This window comes from Rhinoraja longicauda, chromosome 33 (genome assembly GCF_053455715.1).
Source record: "Rhinoraja longicauda isolate Sanriku21f chromosome 33, sRhiLon1.1, whole genome shotgun sequence".
NCBI lineage: Eukaryota > Metazoa > Chordata > Chondrichthyes > Rajiformes > Arhynchobatidae > Rhinoraja > Rhinoraja longicauda.
The window spans coordinates 21,460,043-21,482,632 of NC_135985.1; the positions used below are offsets into that span (position 1 = coordinate 21,460,043).

General features: G+C 39.8%; 1 protein-coding gene across 1 annotated transcript in view; it reads left to right on the forward strand.

Moving 5' to 3' along the window:
- Nucleotides 1-22,590, forward strand: part of ctc1 (CTS telomere maintenance complex component 1) — an 80,570-nt gene that overhangs the window by 35,641 nt on the left and 22,339 nt on the right. The window contains exons 13-21 of the mRNA XM_078427342.1: nucleotides 7,825-8,488; nucleotides 14,522-14,611; nucleotides 15,277-15,405; nucleotides 16,238-16,332; nucleotides 16,823-16,932; nucleotides 17,538-17,703; nucleotides 19,368-19,445; nucleotides 20,386-20,536; nucleotides 21,312-21,376. Of these exons, the coding sequence (XP_078283468.1) occupies nucleotides 7,825-8,488; nucleotides 14,522-14,611; nucleotides 15,277-15,405; nucleotides 16,238-16,332; nucleotides 16,823-16,932; nucleotides 17,538-17,703; nucleotides 19,368-19,445; nucleotides 20,386-20,536; nucleotides 21,312-21,376 (1,548 nt within the window). The remainder of the gene's footprint in view (nucleotides 1-7,824; nucleotides 8,489-14,521; nucleotides 14,612-15,276; nucleotides 15,406-16,237; nucleotides 16,333-16,822; nucleotides 16,933-17,537; nucleotides 17,704-19,367; nucleotides 19,446-20,385; nucleotides 20,537-21,311; nucleotides 21,377-22,590) is intronic.

Below are 22,590 nucleotides of genomic sequence, written 5' to 3' on the forward strand. Positions count from 1 at the left end.
AAGTCAGTCTTGAGCAAGGCCGCCAGCTCCACGATGCTCGACCGGAGATACGATCCGGGAAAAAATCGCATCTCCGGCAAGGTAAGAGATTGTAAAAAGTTTCCCCCGACCCCCCCCGCCCAAAGTTTCCCCCGACCCCCCCCCCCACCCACCCTCCACATAAAACAAACCAGAGAACATTAACACATACTTTTTATAAAACACAAGAAAAAACAAAAAAGATAAAAAGACAGACAGTCTGTTTAATTCACGTGTTTAAATGATCTTTTCTTTTCAAAATTGGACCTTGAGGTCCTGGACAAAAGGAAAATCAAATTGCTAACGTCTACTTCTGATGTTTGTCCATGGATAATAACATAAGAACAGGTCGGCTAATCAGTGCCTACTTTACCATTCACTAAAGTCATAGATGATCCACTCTTGGCCTCAATGAAAGTGCTACTAAGTGATAAAATGTTGATAGCATAGGTGATTACTGGACAAAAGATAACTCCAACTCATCTTGTATGTGCTAGTACTTTGGGGTTATCAGAATCTCACTCCATTGCCCCATCTTCCTTATTAATTGAAAGGTGCAGCTTGGAAACGGACCCTTTGGCCCACTGAGTCCATGCCGACAAATCGATCACCTGTTCACACTGCCTCTCTTTTGTCCCACTTTGGCATCCACTCCCTACACGCTAGGGGCAATTAACATACAAATCCACACGTCTTTGGAATGTAGGAGGAAACCGAAGCACCAGGAGGAAATGCGGTCATGGGGAGAACGTGCAAGCACCAGGCAAACAGCACCCAAGATTAAGAATGAACCTGGATTTCTGAGCAGTTCTACCAGCTGCGCCTCTGTGTCATTATCTCTACATCTTCAAGTATTTATACACTGCGTGGCCTCAAACATACTTTGCATAATGAAGTGCCTCTTCCCATCCACTGATAATTGCTAATACTATTACTCACCACCCAACTAGAGGAACTAGTCTTTCCGTGAGCAGAAACCTCTTTGCAGCTACAAAGATTTATGCTTGTTCTCGCCTTCTGTAATGGGAACAGTCCAAGATCTTGTATCTACTTTAATGACATTTTACTTTATGATTCATGAGATCAACTTGATGCACTTGCACAATAGACAATAGGTGCAGGAGTAGGCCATTCGGCCCTTTGAGCCAGCACCGCCATTCAATGTGATCATGGCTGATCATTCTCAATCAGTACCCCGTTCCTGCCTTCTCCCCATACCCCCTGACTCCGCTATCCTTAAGAGCTCCATCTATCTATGCAATACACGATGGACAATCTTTCTGTATTATGTCAAGATTTAAGAAAGGTGTCATTTATCTCACACAACTTTTGTTTAGTTTATTATTGTCACGTGTACTGAGGTACAGTACAGTTGTAGGTAAGTATCAGTCAGTGAAATAAAAGTTTCAGGAGGTGTCCTGGATTTGGTCATGACATTTTCTGTTGGCAAAAATGAAAAGGAAGATGTTGATTATTTGTTCAAAGAATGTGAGGAAAAGACTGAGAAGTAGGACGTCGAAGGTGGTTATCTCTGGACTGCTACCGGTACCTCGTGCTGGTGAGGCCAGGAACAGAGAGATAGAGGGTATGAATTTATGGCTGAGGGGCTGGTGCAGAGAGCAGGGATTTAGATTTCTGGACCACTGGGATCTCTTCTGGGCTAGGGGTGACTTGTACAAAAGGGACGGGTTACATCTTAACAGCAGGGGGACAAACATTCTGGCAGGCAGGTTTGCTAGTGCGACACCTGTGGCTTTAAACTAAGTAGTGGGGGGAGGGGTTAACAAATTGGGAATATGAAGATGAGGTTAAAGGGAATACAGGAGATATTGCAGAAGACTCTCGGAAGAATGGGAACAGAAGTTCTAGAGGGGAAAAGAGATTAAGGGCAGGGCCATTTGTGACCGATGTGAGAGGGGAGGTAAATACAGAAGTTAAAGTGTTGTACTTAAATGCGCGTAGTATAAAAAATAAAGTGGATGAGCTTGAGGCTCAGTTAGTCATGGGCAAGTATGATGTTGTAGGGATCACTGAGACATGGCTACAAGAGGACCAGGGCTGGGAACTGAATATTCAGGGGTACACAACGTATAGAAAAGACAGACAGGTGGGCAGAGGGGGTGGGGTTGCTCTGCTGGTAAGGAATGATATTCATTCCCTTGCAAGGGGTGACATAGAATCAGGAGATGTTGAATCAGTATGGATAGAAATGAGGAATTGTAAGGGTAAAAAGACCCTAATGGGAGTTATCTGTAGGCCCCCAAACAGTAGCCTCGACATAGGGTGCAAGTTGAATCAGGAGATAAAATTGGCGTGTCACAAATGTAATGCTACGGTGGTTATGGGAGATTTCAACATGCAGGTAGACTGGGAAAATCAGGTTGGAAATGGACCCCAGGAAAGAGAGTTTGTAGAGTGCCTTCGAGATGGATTCTTAGAACAGCTTGTACTGGAGCCTACCAGGGAGAAGGCAATTCTGGATTTAGTGTTGTGTAATGATCCTGATCTGATAAGGGGACTAGAGGTAAAAGAGCCATTAGGAGGCAGTGATCACAACATGATAAGTTTTACTCTGCAAATGGAAAGGCAGAAGGGAAAATCGGAAGTGTCGGTATTACAGTATAGCAAAGGGGATTACAGAGGCATGAGGCAGGAGCTGGCCAAAATTGACTGGAAGGAGGCCCTAGCAGGGAAGACGGTAGAACAGCAATGGCAGGTATTCCTGGGAATAATGCAGAGGTTGCAGGATCAATTTATCCCAAAGAGGCGGAAAGACTCTAAGGGGAGTAAGAGACACCTGTGGCTAACGAGGGAAGTCAAGGACAGCATAAAAATTAAGGAGAGGAAGTATAACATAGCAAAGAAGAGTGGGAAGACAGAGGATTGGGACTCTTTTAAAGAGCAACAAAAGTTAACTAAAAAGGCAATACGGGGAGAAAAGGTGAGGTACGAGGGTAAACTAGCCAATAATATAAAGGAGGATAGCAAAAGTTTTTTTAGGTACGTGAAGAGGAAAAAAATAGTCAAGGCAAATGTGGGTCCCTTGAAGACAGAAGCAGGGGAATTTATTATGGGGAACAAAGAAATGGCAGACGAGTTAAACCGTTACTTTGGATCTGTGTTTACTGAGGAGGATACACACAATCTCCCAAATGTTCTAGGGGCCGGAGAACCTAGGGTGATGGAGGAACTGAAGGAAATCCACATTAGGCAGGAAATGGTTTTGGGTAGACTGATGGGACTGAAGGCTGATAAATCCCCAGGGCCTGATGGTCTGCATCCCAGGGTACTTAGGAGGTGGCTCTAGAAATAGTGGAAGCATTGGAGATCATTTTTCAATGTTCTATAGATTCAGGATCAGTTCCTGTGGATTTGAGGATAGCAAATGTTATCCCACTTTTTAAGAAAGGAGGGAGAGAGAAAACGGGTAATTATAGACCAGTTAGTCTGACATCAGTGGTGGGGAAGATGCTGGAGTCAATTATAAAAGACAAAATTGCTGAGCATTTGGATAGCAGTAACAGGATCATTCCGAGTCAGCATGGATTTACGAAAGGGAAATCATGCTTGACAAATCTACTGGAATTTTTTGAGGATGTAACTAGGAAAATTGACAGGGGAGAGTCAGTGGATGTGGTGTACCTCGACTTTCAGAAAGCCTTCGACAAGGTCCCACATAGGAGATTAGTGGGCAAAATTAGAGCACATGGTATTGGGGGTAGGGTACTGACATGGATAGAAAATTGGTTGACAGACAGAAAGCAAAGAGTGGGGATAAATGGGTCCCTTTCGGAATGGCACGCAGTGACCAGTGGGGTACCGCAAGGTTCGGTGCTGGGACCCCAGCTATTTACGATATACATTAATGACTTAGATGAAGGGATTAAAAGTACCATTAGCAAATTTGCAGATGATACTAAGCTGGGGGGTAGTGTGAATTGTGAGGAAGATGCAATAAGGCTGCAGGGTGACTTGGACAGGTTGTGTGAGTGGGCGGATACATGGCAGATGCAGTTTAATGTAGATAAGTGTGAGGTTATTCACTTTGGAAGTAAGAATAGAAAGGCAGATTATTATCTGAATGGTGTCAAGTTAGGAAGAGGGGATGTTCAACGAGATCTGGGTGTCCTAGTGCATCAGTCACTGAAAGGAAGCATGCAGGTACAGCAGGCAGTGAAGAAAGCAATGGAATGTTGGCCTTCGTAACAAGAGGAGTTGAGTATAGGAGCAAAGAGGTCCTTCTACAGTTGTACCGGGCCCTGGTGAGACCGCACCTGGAGTACTGTGTGCAGTTTTGGTCTCCAAATTTGAGGAAGGATATTCTTGCTATTGAGGGCGTGCAGCGTAGGTTCACTAGGTTAATTCCCGGAATGGCGGGACTGTCGTATGTTGAAAGGCTGGAGCAATTAGGCTTGTATACACTGGAATTTAGAAGGATGAGGGGGGATCTTATTGAAACATATAAGATAATTAGGGGATTGGACACATTAGAGGCAGGAAACATGTCCCCAATGTTGGGGGAGTCCAGAACAAGGGGCCACAGTTTAAGAATAAGGGGTAGGCCATTTAGAACGGAGATGAGGAAGTACTTTTTCAGTCAGAGTGGTGAAGGTGTGGAATTCTCTGCCTCAGAAGGCAGTGGAGGCCAGTTCGTTGGATGCTTTCAAGAGAGAGCTGGATAGAGCTCTTAAGGATAGCGGAGTGAGGGGGTATGGGGAGACGGCAGGAACGGGGTACTGATTGAGAGTGATCAGCCATGATCGCATTGAATGGCGGTGCTGGCTCGAAGGGCCGAAAGGCCTACTCCTGCACCTATTGTCTATTGTCTATTGTGAGAAGCATTTTTTCCGGCAGGTATTTATTGACCTTTCCTGAGTACTCTGCTTGAGTATTTCAGGATTTCAGGAAGCAGTTAAGAGTAAAACACACTTTGATTGGTCGTTCTCTGAAGGACATTCATACATTCGATTTTTGTTTTGGCCTGTTTACTTTTTTAAAATTTGATGCTAATTTTTAATTTAAGATTTTTTTTGTTTGTTTAATTACTTGAATTTAAATAACCCACCTGCTATGCTGGAATGGTAACGTGTTTTCAGATCAATTTATCAGGCTGTTGCAAACTCAAACTCAACTATAGTAGCGTAAAGGTCATCAGGTTTCTAAATTCGTCAGCTGCAGGAGAATAGTGCACCTGCACAATTCATGTTGTTAGTAAATTTGGATGACACGGTGGTTAATACTGCTGCTTCAAAGCTTTAGAGATCTTGGTTTGATCTTGCCATCTTTGTGGAGTTTCGCTGAACATTTGCCTCGGTCTGCCAAGGCCTAATGGATCTCCCGGTTGGTAACAAGTTTAACTCCTCTTCCCATTCCCGTACTGATCTTTCTGTCCTGGGTTGCCTCCATTGTCAGAGTGAGGCGACATGAAAACTGGAGGAACTGCACCTTGTATTCCGCTTGGGTAGGTTACAACCCACTGGTATTAGCATAGAATTCTCCAATTTTAGGTAACTACAAACCCTCTTCCTCTCCCTTCTTCCCCTCCTATTCCTAGCACCCCACCATCCTTCCTGATGCTACCTGACCCGCTGAGTTAATCCAGCTCTGCCATTTTTTTGTAAACCTGCATCTGCAGTTCATAGAATCCTCCCATCTACATGGAGTTTGCAGGTTTTTTTTGTGCCCTACTAAGTCCCTGGGTCCTAATTCAACTTACCTGCAGAAGAAAAGACTACAGAGTGCATGAGTAGCCCAGCGGGTCAGACAGCATCTCTGGAGAACATGGTTCGGTGATCTTTCGAAACGTTACCTATCCATGTTCTCCTGAGATGCTGCCTGACCTGAGCTGCTCCAAAACGCCGTGTCTTCTTTTGTAAACCAGCATCTGCAGTGCCTTGTTTCCACCTCAACTCTATTGTACGCTGACTGCTGAAGATTCCAGGTTGCACGATATACCAACCTCGCCTGGGCTCCAACACTATCTTTTGTGTTGTGTCTTTGTCTTGCTCAGTCACCCCCCTTCCACAACCATTCCACAAGAACTCTCTCATCTTGCTTCCACCACATACCATGCATCTGTACGATTTGCTACAAGAAATGATTGTCTTTATATATGTGGGAAGGAACTGCAGATGCTGGGTTAAACAGTAGACACAAAAAGCTAGAGTAACTCAGCGGGCCAGACAGCATCTCTGGAGAGAAGGAATGGGTGACGTTCACTGAAACATCACCCATTCCTTCTCTCCAGAGATGCTGCCTGTCCCGCTGAGTTACTCCAGCTTTTTTGTCTTTTGTCTTTATATACTTCATTTCAATGTTTCTGTCACAAAAAAAAGCACAGCAGACAATTAAATGCTCAGGTAAACACACTCTTGTACTAAAGTGAGTGTATCCAACAGTTAGATGATTATTCTGTATCCAGTAACAGCATCACTGACCACTGAATAATAACCATAGAAAGTCCCTAGAAAACTGCTGGCACCCTCTTAATTCTGTGGCATACCTGGAGAGGAGGCAAGAAAATGCCAAGGGATAAAAAGTAACTACTGTTTGGAGAAATTGATTTATCACGTTTGCTTAAAAAATTGGTTTCCTTCTGCAGTGCCAAGTTTTTAAATGTAAAGAAAAAAATTCCAGTAACTTGGATGAATATATAATTTAATAATATATATATTAAATGTATAATATAATTTATATATCAACATGTCAAATACTTAAGTTTAATTATATATAATCCACAAGTTATGCGTTAATTTGCTCGCATTTTTTCAGTGGTAAAAATGGTTGTTTATGTAACAAAGTTGATGTGAGTATTTCTGGTAATGCAACATTGAATTGACACGGGGTCCTAGTCAAAATAAGCCTTGCACTTGAAATGAAACCATCCCCCCCCCCCCTCCTGAAACCCGTGAGGGGCACGGCTTCTGTCTGAGAGAGGCTCTGCAGTATTTTTCCACTGGGTTGTCGACGTGGCAAGGCTTGCTTGGAGCGGGGTTGATGGGAATGGTTCAGGAACACATTTAGCGGCTGCAGCGTTGAAACCAAATGTAGGGAGACTTGTAACCATTGAACTATATGTATATGTTTTGGTAATTAAGAGCAGCAACTGCGATTTTAATTTGCAAATCTAAATAAAAATGCACCCTGTACAAATTTCTGCGCAGCCTAAGTAAAATCTGCAGTGTGGAAAGGCGTCCAGACGTCCTTGCTTCTGAAAGAGGGCATATTTAGCGGCTATTATCTGCAATGCACGTCATTTGTGAAGCCGTGGGGATTTGGTGGGGAGGTTGATTGGTTCGGGCAGGAAAGCGGAGAGGGCGGGGTAGCCTACTGCAGCAGATGTTTTTGTGGTCGCCGAGAACTCCAGTTTCAGCCCACAGCCAGCTTCGCTTTTTTGTTGCTTGTTTCACTGAAACCCCAAACTGCAAGCTCATTGCAATTACAAATACTCTACAAAAAGCACACACGCCATACCACATCTAACTACCATTGTGTGTATGTGTGTGCACAAGTTTGCTCATTGTTATTGTTTTAAAATCCTATTTTGATAATTCCTCTCTGTGTGTGTGCGCGCACAAGATTGGACATGTTTGCTTTTAAATCCTATTTTGACCATTCCTCCCCCTCTGTGTGAGAGTGCACAAGATTGGTAATTTTTATTTTAAAATCCTATTTTGACCATTCCTCCCCCTCTGTGTGAGAGTGCACAAGATTGGTAATTTTAAAATCCTGTTTTAACCATTCCTCTCTCTCTCTCTGTGCGCAAGATTGGCATTTTTATCATTTTCAAATCTTATTTTGAAACAGGGTCTACGTTGAGTGCCGTGCGGGTGATCTGCAAGTGATGGGGAAGAGTGCGAGTCCAGAGAGAGCAAACCCAGCGCCGCCAGCCACTTCAGGAGCGAATGCCCGATCCTGCAGCTGCAATGGTGCATGCAAAAACTATGAGGTCAACAGCATCACATCCAATCAGCACCAGCACGGCCCTTCCCTTCCCAAAATGCCTCTGCTGGAGGAAGTTGTCCTGCAAGAAGGCCATGTTGGTGAAAGTAGAAGAACTGTCTGTTCACACCCATTATGGAGCGGCAGAACAGCGGCGGCGTCCCCGAGCGTGAAGGAGCAGCAGCAACAAGGAGCAGCGACTTGCACTGTCCACCCGGCAGCATGCAAAGGCAAGAGGAAACACAAGCGCCGCAGTGTCGGCTGCGTTACACAGCTAATGGTAGTAACTCACAAAGATGCCTTGATGCTGAGGAACTGTCAATATGGCAGAAGCGAAGGCTCTGAGCATACTAATGGCTCTGTCGAAGCACTCGGCAAGAAGACCAAGGCAGGGCTGGGGCTTTCTTTCCACGCTTCTGCATTCACCCTAGGAAGCCCCAGACGCTGGAAAGATGAAGAAAGCATCGAGGCATTGCTGGAACTGGAAACAGATCCCACTCTTTGTTCTGAATACAACAACCGTACACAAGTAAGTGCTATTTTAATTTAACTTTGTCCTTGGAAAAACTAGTGCTGTGATGCAGCACAAATTAGAGCTACTTAATTACAGCAGCCATGTCTGTTACTACACTGCTCTAATCTCTGAAATGAAAGTAAATTTGACACAAACTTCTTTTGGTAGATTTGAAAACCTTATTTGGATAAATCTTCTAAATTAAAACAAACGACAGCATTAACCCTTTAGGTATTTTTCCTCCTTAATATACAGCTTGTATGTTTTTTTGCTGTTGCAGAACTACACAGAGGTCAAGCCTTCAACCACCGATGGTCTTATTCAAGGGATTAATATGTTGCACAAGGTTAATAATAGAAGAATACTTGTTACTGTTGACCTTCAGTGTGCTAGTTTGCAAGGTTATGGTCGTGAACAAGTATTACCTAGGTTGTGATCGATTAACTTGTTTACTGAATACAACTAAAACTGAACTGATGATCCATGAGTTATCAAAACATTTCTTTGTTTGGGTGTTGGCTTTGTTAACTCTTTGTGCTGAGGGTGTCATGATTTAATCAATCCCTTTCATGCATTTTGTAATTTTGTATTATGCTTGCTTTGAGCTTTCGGTGGAGGGAGGTGGTAATTTTAAATCAGCCATCTTAACTATTCTGTATAATTTCGAGTTGGGTTTTGTAATAGTGAAAGAACGATTGCTTCCTTAATTTAAAATTTTTCATTTTTGCCTTGTAATACTGAAGCTGCTAACCTGTGGTATAAAAGATCTTTAAAAATATGTATTTGGCTAACAAACTGCCCTGAGAAGTTATACATTTCATCTGCACTGAATACTGTCCAAGTACAAACGCCTCTTTATGCCTGCATGCAGTTTAACTCTAGAGAAATTGGGGAACAATTAAGTTTGGTGGACATAAACTAAAGTTGTGACAGTAAAGTGATTGATTGCTAATAACAGTTCATTAGAAGTGTGGTCTCCATGTCTGAACTCATGTGATTGTCAGAAAGAACACACATACAACTGTTCACCAAGCATTTATTGATTTTTTCAAGAATTCACTTCAGAATCTCTTAAAGGGGTTAAGATATACCAAATCAAATGTCTACAAAGCTGTACATAAACCTTCCTCTCACCTTGTTTAAAATAGTTTTTATAGGTTAATTCTGTTGTGCTCATCATTTTTTGTTTACAGGATAAACACTCATTTGGCTTGGTGTGATGGCCTGATGTTTTCTGAGTGAAGTTATAGGCATCTGTGGAAAGAATGGATATGAAACATCAGAATTGTTCACTTGCATCAGTAAAGGTGCAATATTTTTGTTTACACATTGGCATTTAAAAATTTCTAGTGATACAATTCATAAAGTTCATGAAGAATATTTTGTTAATTTGTGCAAAATGATTCAGCCGTCAAAACCAATCCATTTGCAATATTTCCTGAAGAACCAAATATGTTTTTATTGGTGAATCAAAACCTTATGTATGGACTGAAATTTTGTAGCTATTATTTTTTTTAATATTCAGAAATGCTTTATTAAAGATATTATTTTCCAGGTTTTTAAGCCCAATTTGTTATATTGTTACATATTGTTCAGCAATTCGAGGTGCAGCAGGAAAAAAAGCAACATTTTACCACCAACATTTTAAAGACTTAATTTGCAATGAAGTTTCTGTTAATTCAGAGTTATTGGGTAGCAAATGCTGAATTCAGCACTTAATATTTTTTGATGTAATTTAAGAGCTCAGTATTTGTAGACAAAGATTATTGTCAGCAATTTTGATCAAAATGTTTTGTTTAATCTTTTTAATGTCTGTGGATGAATTACTTTCATATGGCTCATGACATTTCCCGCCAATTTATGGGTGCCCGGAAGTAGGTTCAGCTTCTCCTCGTCTTTACAGTGAAGACTAGCTTTGAGGAAACGCCATTTTATTACAAAATTCATTCTTCTTCTTGCAAAGGTTGAGGCAGTGAGAGAAACCACACAAGGATAGAATTGCCGTGCTTACATGTATGTTTCTGCCAGTTGCTGCTTTTGTTAAGCCTTTGGCAGCAACTGCAGTCTAACATGTCCTCATTGTTCGTTTGGTGGGCTCTACAGTAAAAGGGTGCAAAATTAACTCTTGCATTCTCGGGTAAATCAAAGATGGAAAAATACACTGCCCATTATTTTTTATTTGCCATCAGTAAAGAGAATCTTCCAATGAATCTAGCGTTGTGTACAAAATTTCCCTCTCTATGTCCATTTTATTTTGGAAATTGTAGTGTTGTAAGTTTAAACCAGCAGCGTAACTTAATATGGAAATAATGCAAATTTCTTTTTGTTTGCAATATTCCACTTCCTGCTATCATGAGGTGGGATATTGCGAAGGTGTGAAGATTCAACTCCAGGCATTGGAAGAACAATTAGAATAAGGGACGAACAACTTGTATTTAACACTGGTTTTGCAGATGGTTTTATTCAAATACCAATTAATCAATGTGGATGTAATCAAATTCATATGAAAATATTTTGAATATAGGATTTTAAAAAATGGTGCATTGAATGACTACTTTAGAGTTTATTCATCTTGGATAGCCTTCATGTCAATCTGAAATTTAAAATTCAAGATAATTCCAAAAACATTTCCAAATTTAAAAGTTTAAACCATTTTTTAAATTCTTTATGATGTAAATCAAAATCTGAAACGAGATTGACATTGACATTGGTGTAAATAGCTTTACTAATATTGGTACTATAGTTTTTTAAGCACTAGTCACTTGACGCATTCTCCTTGAAGTTTTTCCATGAGAAGGAAGAAAGACGAGCAGGGCACTGTGGTCTCTACTGCTAGTATGTATTCAAGCAATGCAATGGCTAAATAACGTGGCACACATTTTAATTGCATTTTGTCACCAAAAATACAATGGAAAATTGTCTTCGAAACACCAAATCTGGTGGCAAGTGTTTAATCTTGTCACTTCTCTTATTTCACGTAGTAAACGTAATGTGACAATTGCACTCAGAAATGGATTTGTGAATTAAAATTGGGCATTGGATATTTTTGTAAAGTTATGTTTTTAGCCATATTAGCCCCATTAGAAAATGTGAAATTTGCAATCCCCAGTCAAATAGTAATGACAAACACAAGTTGCAGGTATCTAAAGTGGTTATATTTAATATTGTCCTTCATACAAATGATCATATCTATTTTGCAGTATATATTACTAATGTGAACAAAAATTGCATCTTCGCAAAAATTAAACAGTTCAAATGGGTAGTTTCACTGAAAGGGGTTTCCAACAATTGATAAAGCTATCACCAACAAAATGGCTGCCAGTCTATCTCTTGACATGGTGATGTGGTTAATACAGACTGAAAGAATTTCTTAAAATTAGAATTAATACTAAGGATAACTTTCAGATAGTTAATTATGAATTTGTGGAAGACAATTCATTTAAGTGTCTGTTTTGGACAAATTCCTACAAGTAGCCAAAACTCTTTTAATGATTATTGAAATCACCAATGCTATCTCGTATGGTGGCCTTTAAAGGGAATAAAAGATGTGAGCAAAGCCTAAAGATACAATCAAATTGTGGCCTTTGCTGCACATGGAGGGTGGAATCCATGGTTTTGTATTAGTCAAACCCAATACATTGGACAGATGGTTTTCTATTTCCAGTTCATAGTATTTTATGGTGGCGCCTTTATTTTCATCAACGTAGTTGTTCAGATTCTAGTCCCATAGTTTACCACACCCCAGGGATTTAATCATAGGCAATAGTGTATCATAAATTTGTTGATTCGGCATGCTTGACAAAACTGGTATTTAGCAAATAAGGCAGGATTGGTAACTGAGGTTTTAGATCATATCTTAATTTTTTGCTGTAAAATATTGATTGGTTAATCACATCTTCCAGGTAGTTTCTCTCTTTTTGACACCATTTCCCATTGCAGTGGTAAATTTCCATTTAATTCTCAATTTTTAGATCAACGGTATCAGCATAATATAACACATATTTAAGGAAAATACGTACCATTAATATAAACAATGGTGAATTCATTAGTGCGAAGCAAGATGGTTTTTCCATTCTAGTTGTAATGAGAACTTTTACAACTGCCCATTGCCATATGCATGACTGGCGTTTGTACATCCCTGTACATATTTTACACAACTACTGAACAAATTGTAACTGCTGTTTGGCATTTAGAAGTCCTTGGTTGTGGAAGGAACTGTTTTTGTCTTCATTCCTTCCACAGACCCACAGATTGGCTCCAATCTAGTGATGTTAACCAAATTGCATTTCTGAATAATGAAGCTTACTTTCTGTTGGTGTTGCAGTGTTTAGCTTATTGATGTATTCCCGATTTCCATATTCTTCTAAATAAAGCAAACGTTTGAGATGAGATGTGGCTTGCATCTCAGGATTGCTCTTCATTTGACAACAGGAGTATAGTTAATGGAAGGTAGACATAAAGTGTTGGAGTGGGTCAGACAGCATCCTTGGAAGAAAAGAATAGGTGACTTTTCTAGTCCAAACCCTTCTTTCCACTCTGAACTATAAACCAGCATCTTTGGGATAAACCAACATCTGCAGCTCTTTGTTTCTATCGTCAATGAAAGACTTGGTTGTTGGGGGTTATGAATAGAAATCTTACCTCAAATCCAAAATCCTTCTAAAAAGATAGAATCTGGGTGGTAAAGGTCAATTGAAGCTCAATATCCATGCTTTAGATCTTTTTGTAGAAAATGTGGCCATCAGGTAACAACTTGATAAATGCCATTGTATTAATTTTAGGGAATTGGGTGATCTCGGTTAGCTTTGGTTTATCTGTGGAACCAAAATCATCTGTATGTTGTCAGGAAGATCAGATTATTGGATCCACATATTCCATACTGATTTTCTTTATTGCTTCACTTGAGTAATTAATGCAACTGACTCCCAAATGAAATTGATAAACTTGAGAAGAAAAGGTTAATTTATAAATTATTTATGTTTTGAGTTCCCCATTTTAATTTTCATTCATTTGAATTAAATAAACAGCAAGCAAACTATTTTTGCAATCTAGTGCAATCATTAAATCAGAACAGTTTTGTTTAACATTAATGTTCAACGTTAATTTTGGTCCCAACAAATGCACCAAAATATTTCAATGTTATAAATGCTTATAAAGTTTAATTTTGCAAGCATTTGAAATGAGCTACATTCTCAGGACTTCCTCTTTTGTTTCTGCAATATTGTTTAGCCAATTAGGTCACTTGAAGCTCTTCTGAGATGTTTTCAGTTTTCTTTTTGTCCTTTAACATGCATAGAAAATTCATTGCATCAAATAAATGCAGTGTCAACCACACTAATGATAATGCCATGTAGAAGCCAGAATTTGGCAGAACTTGTTTTAGTAATGGCATTAACAATAAAATCCAATGGGTTGGATGAATCATTATTGGTTGCAACCAAACCCAATGGGTTGGTGGCAGCATTATTCCTCCATATGGCTCCATTTTGTCCTTGTTTCCCTCTTTCAACTCAATTGTGTATGCAGGTGTTTTAGGAGGCACTAGATAATAAAATGTTGATTACAATCATATAACTGTTTTATCTGCGCTCTGGGGGCAGTGAATGCAATTCCACCATTTGGACATGGATGTTTTACCTGGATTGTATCTTCAGAGTTGTTCCATTTTCCAATGATAGCTTTTGAAGCCATTGTTTACCATTGCCATTTTTGCTTAAAACTAAAGAACTGTACACCACACTGAACATGCTGGGTATATGGAATGAGCTATACTGGTGGAGGTACTTGAGGCAGAAGCTATAACATGTAAGAGGCATTTGGACAGGTACATGGATAGGAAAGTGGTATGGACCAGACAGGTGGGACACCTTGGTCATCATGGACAATTTGATCCGAATGGCCTGTTTCAGTGCTGTCTCACTCTGACTCTGAATTTAGATATTTGAATGAGATGAATATTTGAAGTAATAGTCTCAATTTTGCTTGGTCTTTGCACTTGCTCGGGAGGTACAAATGTAGTGTGTAATCTTTCCTACAATGTCGTTGCAGGTGCAGCTGCATTTCATGGGTGAAGCTGTGCGGTGGTACCATCTGATAAATCACGAGGGAGTGTACAGAGTCATTGGACCAGAACAGGTGGTAAGAGACCAAAAAATACGATTATGAATGTGATTGTGTAGTGCACCTCTCAAAATTTAACAGTTTGTGGTTGGTTTTGAACTCATCACGGTGAGGGAAGGAAAGAAATCACAACTTATTGGCCCAGATTTTGTTGAAAGATATTGGCTGTTCTGAAGTAAACCACTAACTAGCATTCAGTCGTTGAAATGTCACGGAATCAGTTTTTGCACATTTGTAGTTGAACATGAAAGTTGTAAAATTGGTGAATAAAAGATGTGCTATGTTTACTAACACACCTCTATGGAGCCAGCAAGTAGGATGTAACCGTGCGGACTTTGCCAGCATTTACACGGCACTGGATTAAAGCTGGGGCAGAATCCCGAACCTCATCAAATTCAATGAGGATTGTGGGGCCAAGGGGAAGGGAAGAAGAAAGTACTTTCATCTTTTTGTAATTTATTTGTGGGGTTTTTAGACTTTTAATTTACATGTTTGTTTACATCCATTTTTAGAAGTCTAGACTTTTTAATTGTCTTTTGTTTTCTAATTTTAACTGTGTAGAATGTCCACAAGAATTGCACCATATATCCTACTTTGCAGCAGTAAATGCTTGAGCAAATTGATTTTGTGTAGTTTCCACTTCAAGGTGATTAACATGCTCTTATTTTATTTTACTTATTCAGGGAGCATCTGTTTTTGAACAGCACTCTTCCTCCATTCTACAGCGTATGAACTGCCCTCGCTGCCTTGTTGTTCAACCTGACTGGAAGTTCCAGTATATTTCCACGTTCTCTGATTTACGCCAATCTCCAGTAAGCTGATAATATAGAACTCAAAAGTTAATCAAAGATATCTGTTTCCCATTGTATGTTTTGTTGACGTTAATGAGTTATGGGGAATGGGAAGTTTGCCGTTATATATAATATATGCTTGTAATTACCGGATTGTGCAGTTTGATGGTTTAAGATTTCACCTCAATGACATGCTATGACAGACATTGAAAGTAAATGAGGGAAGATTGGTTTAACATTGGTAAATAAAGGATCCATTAGATTATTTATTTTTCTTTATTATTCTGTCATGAATAACATGGGTTTCATTGTCACTGGTTTCATAAGGTCATACGTGATAGGAATAGAATTAGGCCATTCGGCCCATTGCCTACTCTGCCATTCATCATGACTGATCTATCTCTCCCTCCTAACCCAATTCTCCTGCCTTCTCCTCATAACCTCTGACACCTGTACTAATCAAGAATCTATCTATCACTGCCATAAATATATCCACCGACTGCCTCCACAGCCTTCTGTGGCAAATAATTCCACAGATTCGCCACCCTCTGACTAAAGAAATTCCTCCATCTCCTTCCTAAGAATGTCCTTTAATTCTGAGGCTATGACCTCTCCCACTAGTGGAAACATCCTCTCCACATCCACTCTATCCAAGCCTTTCACTATTCCGTACATTTCAATTAGGTCCTCCCTCGTTCTTCTAAACTCCAACGAATATAGGCCCAGCGCCGTCAAACATTTAATATGTTACATTATTTTATGGACCTTGGCTCATGTTTTTAAAGTATCATTGTTGTAAAATGATAGAATTGATGAAACCTTTTGCTTACTGGTAAAATGATTTAAATTGCAGCTTTCCAAAAACCAAACAAATATATTTGGTCACTTTGAAAAATTGGCCTCAGAAATTCCTCATCCAAGCTCTGTTCAAGACATACTCTCTGGCAGGTAAGCGTATAAATGAAAATGGAAAATACCCCTTTCCCTGCTCTTTTGATTGTTTTTCTATCCTGTATCTCCTGAATTACAATGTCTCGTTTATGGTCCTCTGAGCTGTAGTGAATTTCAGAATCCAAATAGCCATTTTGCAATTGCAAGCTTGAACTCTACGTAAAATAAAGGTTTTGGATTAGGCGACATTTTTTTTAGTGCTTGAGCTCAATACCATGCTTTCACTCTGTGCTTTTAGTAGAAACACTGGGCACTAAATGGTGTGGGAATCCTGTGAAGGTGTTTAGGCATTAGACATTTCAGTCATAAAATGACGCTGTTCACCATATTTCTCTTTTAACTTATTTTTTCCAAGTTTAGAAGACAAATACTTTAAATTAATTCTAACTTATTGTAAAATCCAAAAAAGGAGGAATTTGGCTTTGTTTTAGGAAAGCACATTCTGTGATGTCCTCAATTGGAGTCTTATATTTGGATTATCTACCAGTTTCTCAGCTTCGCTTGTCTCTTTCACGGGAATTATATTGGAAAGAATGTGCATTGAATCCAAAAGAAGGCCCAACTTTCCATCTTTTATAACTGATATCAATGTAAAAGGTAAGAATACGGTAAAATTACAAACTATACCAGCAAATTACGTTGCCTGTATTTCTGAAATTAGTGCCTTGAATCAAATGCTGTCATATATTATGGCAATGTTGGATAATAGCAGGCTGCAGAGTTTTGGCAGAATTTCTTATCTCAGTCCCAAATAAGGTGACCATGGAAGATGCTCTGAAGCAGACACAAAAAGCTGGAGTAACTCAGCGGGTCAGACAGCATCTCCGAAGAAAAGGAATAGGTGACGTTTCAGGTCGAAACACTTCTACAGACTTTGAAGACTGCCCTGAAGCAGTTCTAGTGCTTTCTCAGTCGTGAAGGGAGAAAACATGCTGATTTCCACAAAAGAAAAGGTTAAGGGAAGGGTTTTTTAAAAAGTCACGAAGTGGTGGAATAACTCAGTGGGTTAGGCAGCAACCCTGGAGAACATAGATAGGTGAGGTATTGTGGGTCGGGACCCTTCTGCAGAAAGCGTTATTTTTGGGTGGACAATTTAATTTTTTGTGCTCTTGGGCACTCTTAAGTTAAATAAGGTTAAGTTCTTGAAATATCTCCCAGGTGAGTGTTTTATTTAACATTCCTTGTATTTTGCTTGTCGACAGGTGTATTGGTTCCTGGTGACTGGGGTCTGAAGTTCACCGTTGGTCATGTTCAGAATAGAACCATAGCCTTGGATGTCTATGTCGACCTCTCGCAATTAACCTACACCATTGGGATCTTGCCTGGAACCATTGTGGCTTTCTATGATTTGGAGAGAATAACATCCAGGTTAGTTTTCTATTAAGGAACAAAAAGTAGCCATTTGAGTCTGCTTTGTCACTCTTGTACCATGGTTGGCCTGTTGACTTTATTTAGTTTAGAGACACAGTTTAGAGTGTGGAAACAGGCCCTTTGGCCCACCGAATCCGTGCCGACCAGCGATCCCCGCACAATAAAATTATCCTACACACACTAGCGACAATTTTACCAAGCCAATTAACCAACGAACCTATACATCTTTGGAGTGTGGGAGGAAACTGGAGCTCCCGGGGAAAACCCATGCTGTCACGGGGAGAACGTAAAACTCTGTGGTCAGGATTGAACCCAGTTCTCTGGTGTTATAAGGCAGCAACTCTACCACTGCACCACCGTGTCACCCACGCCATACATATCTTAGCTCCAGCTCCCATGACACTCTTACTTTAACTCTATTAACCAATCATAAGTACGATAATTATCCCACCAGTTTTGCAAGGAAACTCTTGATTTCCAATGGCCTATGAAGACAAATGTAGTTTTGTGGCTTAAGCCCAATTTTTAAGATAGCCTCCTCTTACATGATTGTATGCCTTGGACACTAATTACCATTTGTTGACTCTCTGTACCATCTCAAATACCTGAATGCAATCATTTATTAACTTCTGTACACTCGAGGATGCAACCCAAATTTATGCCACCAGTCTTCATCATTTAACCCTCTTAGCTCCAGTATAAATTTGGAGAATGTGTTCGATGTCCCCCATGTTCCCTGTGAGGTGCAGTGCGCAAAATGGAATTCATTTTTTCATGGAGTTATACTGAATCCTTGCTACGTTTGTTTAATCCCGACCCATTGAGATGAAAAGCTGACATCTCATTTGTGTTGTTGACTATTTTTGTACCAATCTGTAGGGTCAAGTGGTTATTGGATTTGTTTTGCCAAGTAACTCCTTTGAATCCTAACTTTTGAGCATTTAGGTGATATTTCAGTTCACCTTTGTCAGATTCATAATTTAATGTTTTTACTGAAGTACCTATTCTCACACTCAATCCAAATTAATTTCACATGGGAATTGTGCCTGGTGGCAAAATGTCATGGTTTTAATTTTATCAATTCGAATGGAATCTGGTTTTTGAGAAGTGCTTCATACAGCCCTCCAGGGGCCTTTTTTCTGTATGAATTAAAAGGAACACTAAAACAAAATAGTTGTGGGCTTGACATAGAATATTGAAATCATTTTTGAGTCCGTGGCACGAGAAAGATAGGGTGGATAAAAATGTAGGAAGAAACTGCAGATGCTGGTTTGCACTGAAGATAGACATAAAATACTGGAGTAAACTCAGTGGGACAGGCAGCATCTCTGGATAGAAGGAATGGGTGATGTTTCGGGTCAAGGCCCTTCTTCAGACTCAGACTTCAGATTAATATTGTATACCGACTGTTCTTCATTTCTTCATAGATAACTGATTCACTGAATGTTTCTGGCATCCTGCTTTATTACTGAGAAATAGATTTTTCTTTGAATGTTGATGCATGCCACCCTGCCTTCTGTATCCAACTATACTTTTAAAAGACTGATTTCAAATCCAATTGTAAAGGCTGAGTCACCTTAACTTAGTTCAGACTGTAACATTGCAAAAACATTTTTCATTGAAGTTACCACCTCAGTTTAATTGTTCAAATTGTGTTTCAGGCACAACAATGTGTACTGCAAATTCGTGCCTTCGAGTAGTGTCTCAGTCCTTGCATTTTCTTTGTCGGAGGATAAATGGTTGGTATGATTTTTCACTTTGTTTAGTTTGTGTGAAAGCTCAATGTTGAAGAACCTGTACATCACAACAATAGTCAACTGTTCCTCGAAGATAGACACAAAATGCTGGAGTAACTCAGACTTCTGCAGACTGATGGACGAGTCTCGACCCGAAACATCGCCCATTCCTTCTATCCAGAGATGCTGCCTGTGCCGCTGAGTTACTCCAGTATTTTGTGTCATCTTCAGTTTAAACCAGCATCTGCAGTTCCTTCTGTCAACTCGATTTATTCACAAAATGCTGGAGTAACTCAGCAGGTCAGGCAGCATCTCAGGAGAGAAGGAATGGGTGACGTTTCGGGTCGAGATCCTTCTGTCAACTGTTCCTTGCTATTCTATTTCCTCCAATAATTATTTTATACAACATTCTCACTTGAGAAGATTGTAAGTTATTGCTTTTAAAAGTACAACACAGGCTGCATATAGAATTCTTAGAAAAAAACTTTTTAGGATATTATTTTACATTCTTTTCAACTTGGGACTTGGATAACAAAAGCATTTGTAATAATTTGAAAGTAAATGTGGAACAGATGCAAAAGTAAATTATGGACTTTCTAAATTTAGGAAGTGGTGGAGCTGCTTCCTCATAGCGCCAGAGACCCGGGTTTGATTTTATCTGAGGGTGCTGTCTGTGTGGAGTTTGCATGTTTTCCCTGTATCCCTGTGGGGTAACATAGACCTAGTGCGAATGGGTGATCGATGGTGGGTGTGGACTCAGTGGGTCAAAAGACCCGTTTCCATGCTGTATCTCCAAACTTAAAAATGGTAGAAAGAATTTTGATTAATCAACATTGGTGGTGATGGTTGGGGAAATAATTTAACTGGTTAAATTTCGGGGCTAATGGCGTTTAGTTTGATTTTTATCTTAAACCAATGGTTTTATTTCTTGATCTGCTTCCAGTTCATCGAGAAGTACACCGATGGTCTACCTTGGAGATTTAATCTCTGGGAAGGAGAGCTGCCGACAGGGCACTGTTTGCTGCCATGTGGTTAACCTTCAAAGGCTGCAACTAAAGTGGGTGTGCAGTCGTTGCAGCAGTATTTATAAACAGGTTTGTTCTTGTTTTTATTTTAGAATAGGTAGGAACACTGCTTGGACACGAGGTGCAATTTGAAGTTGAAAATGCACAATTGCTCTCAGCCAAAAATGAATGCCGAGTTTACTCAGCTAAAATGTTTAACGCATCTTACACTGGGAAGGTTTCTCTTCATTGCTGTTCGGTTCATTAACAGATTTAACCGAGCCAGTATTCTCCAAATTCAAAGTTAATTTGGGTTTTTTATTGAAGCATAAAGGCAGATTTAGAATATTTGAATGTGATCCTCTAAATGATCATGAACTAGAGGACATAGGATTAACGTGAGAAGGAAAAGATTTAATTGAAACCCGAGGGGCAACGTTTTCATACAGAGGATGGTGGGAAGATGGAACAAGTTACCAGAGAAGTAGTTGAGGCAGGTACTATAACAGCATTTCGGCAGGTATGTGGATGGGAGAGGTTTGGAGGGACATGGGTCATACGTGGCCAAGTGCGACGAGAGTAGATGGATCATCTTGGTCGGCATGGACAAATTGGGCATGTTTCCATGCTGTATGATTCTTTGATCACTCCAGTGTGGTAATAAAAGTAACTTTACATACAGATATTTCCAACAGCATAAAGCATATGAATACAAATATTTCAACGACAAAGGATTATGTTAAAAATAATAGGCTGGGGAATTAAAATTCAAAGTCGAATTGGGAGTCGGGGTAATCAATTTAATCATTAATTGCACTTTTGAATGCATTTAATAACCAAGTTGTCATTTGATTTCTTTGTTTAGGGAAGGTGTACGAGAAGTTCTGAGCCCTGCCCCTCTGCAGTCGGTGTATTTCATGCTAATACAAAGTAAGCATCAAGTATTTCGGAGCTGATTTTAAAATGAGCACCACAAGTTCACTCTCTGTTTCAGTGGCTGTTGAGCAACCAGTGTGTTGTGCAAGTCAAGGAAGATTAGCATTATCTTTCAAAACCTGGAACATGCTTTAGTGGGCCCACAATGTTCTGCTTCTGAACACTACAGTGTACACACACACGGCACTTTTCAACTGATTGTAAAGTAACCAAAACCAGAAGATTAGTTCAGTGTGATTATTATTTTACCCCATCAGCAATGGAAGCCTAATATTAAAACACACATACAAATGAAGTTTAGACAGACTGGGTCTCTGTTTTATGCCACAAAAATATTCACAATATTAATTCCATTGCCACACGTTGGATTGGGAAAACAATGTACATTTTGTAGCTTAGACAAAGCGCTGGATTAACTCAGCGGGTTAGGCGGGCACCTCTGGAGAAAAAGGATGTGTGCTGTTTTGGGTCGGGATCCTATTTCATTAACCCGCATCTGCAATTCCTTTCTACGTATCTATTTTGTGCCTATCTCAAAAATCTCTGTACAAAATAGTGTAGCCATAGGTTTACATTTCTTCTCTATAATATATGTGGTTTTCTTTTTTTACTCTGTATGCCTTCCTGCTCCTTTTGACAGTGTCCTTTACCAGGTTTGCCTGTCATAGAGTATTTTCCCTGCCGCTTGTTTCAGTGAGGACCTCTCTGCACTTGTGATTGCTGCTTCCAATTTTCACTCATAAGACATTATCCCTCTTCGTTTGAGCACTTTGGACTTGCTCGTGGAGCACTGATTTTCAATCTTCGCCCGCCAAAGGTTTTCAGGATGTAAAAGCCATGTCAACAACGGTGACTCAGGACTTCTTTTGATTTATTGTTCTTTTGCCTTACTTTCCAACACTTCGTTGTTCTCAACAGCTTGCGTTTCTTAATTAAAAAATTGAAAAAACAACTTTTCAACTGTCTCCATTTGATTTAGGATGCAAGTCACTTACGGTATATGTTTAATAGATGTGGCTAAATGAAGAGAATAAACAAAGTGGAATGAACAGTGAAAGTATTTAAACCAATTACTTTTAAAATGAATGCACAGATTCATATATTTGAGACCTATACAAAAATAAGTTGCTGAGATGGAAAGTACACACAAATACTTCTGACAGTTGCTATTTCATTGCACTTTCCTTCATTGTCTTCTACATTTACTG